Genomic DNA, 2,109 nt, shown 5'->3' with positions numbered 1-2,109 from the left:
TACCTACTTATTCGTTTATTTTTTGAACATTTGAATAAGTGATTTCGACACGACGACGACCTCCATTAATCACGAACGAATATAATATATTTATGCGGGCTTCCACAGTTCGTTGTAACAAAACTTCTAGGCCTCGACATCGCCGATAGCTAGCGCTAGTAGTAACTAGCGCTAGCTATCGGCAGATCTCAACACCCCACTGTGCTGCACCTGTATCACAGTTTTGCCTGTAAGTATCGCGTTTCTATCAAATAGACATAATAAGAGGAGTAGTCAGGTTTTTTGACTCAGTTTACGCTTTTCTGAATATTCTTATCCATATTATAATTACATTCATAGATCTCTTAACACCCCACCTGTATCACAGTTTTGCCTGTAAGTATCGCGTTTCTATCAGATAGATATAATAAGAGAAGTAGTCAGGTTTTTTGACTCAGTTTACGCTTTTCTGAATATTCTTATCCATATTATAATCTACATTCATAAGGTCAATTTTAGCAATTTAAATTATCCGAATCCTACTTATAATATTATAAACGCGAAAGTTTGTGTGTATGGATAAATGTTTGTTATTATTTCATGCAAAAACTATTTGACGGATTTGGCTGACATTTAGAATGGAGATAGATTATACCCTGGATCAACACATAGGCTACTTTTTATTTCGGAAAATCGATGAACTCGCACGGGATTTCAAAAACCTATATCCATGGGAACGAAGTCGAGGGCATCAGCTAGTACATACAACAATAAAGACCAAAAGTGTTAATTAATCGGCCATAAAATATAAACATTAGAATCAAAACCGAGAGAAGCGAGCGTTAGCAACAATATACCAAATACTGATAAATAATACAATTCACGGCAAACTGGGTACGAATCAATTTTGTTCTCGTATATAACACAATATTAAGTCAAGAAATCTTGTATAGAAGCTACACAGTCAAGCTTAATCAGTCGTCCAGTGCTTTCGTGTATTATAAGTTTAGAATTTAAAAATAAAATGGCGCAAGGACGATGCCTGTTACTGGTGTTTTCATTTGCAGCAGTTTTGTGTTTAGTTTCGTGTGCAAAAGTTTTACCTATAGATGGCGCATCTGTGACACTGGCTAGTGGGTTTAATGTCAAGCCATCTCCTGTGGTACCACAAGATTTTACTACTGCTACTTTAGTTGACGATACTGCTAAGACACCTACTGTACCACTTCCTTTACCAGCTACCTCGGAATTGAAGACCGAGATTCCGTCATGGGCTAAAATTCAATCTGCCCCAGCTATTAAGGCTGAACCACACACAATCATACCGATCACCCTGACTATAACACCAACTCTATTAACCCCTATTAGAATTGTACCTAGTACAGAAGTGACCGAAGAAATGATAGCTCCAAGCAGTGTTGTGAAAATATCTCCGTCAGAAACCTATGATGTACCTGCAGTTGATCTACTTCCACCCAAGGTACCTAACTATTGCAATAATTCATGAGCAAATGTAAAATAATGATTCACTTTATTCTATCTCGCCACTTGTTTACATTAGTACTTAAACACATTATTACACTAAGGTAATTAATTCAATGTGTATTTAATAGTAACAAAAGATAGGTATAGAAAACACTATTAAGTACCTATATCCTCTATCAAAGACATTATTATTATTATAAATTATTTGTTTTTCAGAAACCTTGAATCCTAAATTAAGGGGCCTAAGAAACACGTTAATAACACACAATAGAAGAAAATAATCTCATACCAAGATTGGAACAATCCATCATCATGTACAAATTAAGGAGTACTTAATTCAATTATAACTGATGACTTCCAAAATGATTTACTCCGTCTCAGCAGCTACATGCAGCTTTTGTTCTAAGCAAGTACACCATACTCGTACATAGGACTTCCCAGAAAACCGGACAAACCACTCTTAAAGACCGCTTACATCGAACGACCTGTTTTTAAACTCTAAGACAATATGATAAAATTGCTGGAAAAATTTGACATCAAACAAACAGTTGAATTAACTGTTAAAAGCAATTTTTGATGATGGTTATACATTACAGAATGATGCACACTGTGGATTTGCAATAGTGATATACGCCAAAACAACAT

The 2,109-nt window shown here is 35.4% G+C and overlaps 1 protein-coding gene across 1 annotated transcript; it reads left to right on the top strand.

The window, feature by feature from the left end:
* The first annotated feature begins 751 nt into the window (after window positions 1–751).
* Window positions 752–1,781, top strand: LOC123875013. The gene is made up of 2 exons (XM_045920642.1): window positions 752–1,459; window positions 1,681–1,781. The coding sequence occupies exons 1-2, from the start codon at window positions 1,004–1,006 to the stop codon at window positions 1,687–1,689; spliced, it is 465 nt and encodes a 154-aa protein (XP_045776598.1). The 5' UTR covers window positions 752–1,003; the 3' UTR covers window positions 1,690–1,781.
* The last annotated feature ends 328 nt before the right edge of the window (window positions 1,782–2,109 follow it).

Source organism: Maniola jurtina, chromosome 2, assembly GCF_905333055.1.
Source record: "Maniola jurtina chromosome 2, ilManJurt1.1, whole genome shotgun sequence".
NCBI classification, from domain to species: Eukaryota; Metazoa; Arthropoda; class Insecta; order Lepidoptera; family Nymphalidae; genus Maniola; species Maniola jurtina.
Note: the sequence above shows the minus strand (reverse complement) of the source record. Positions and strands in the feature narration are given on the sequence as shown.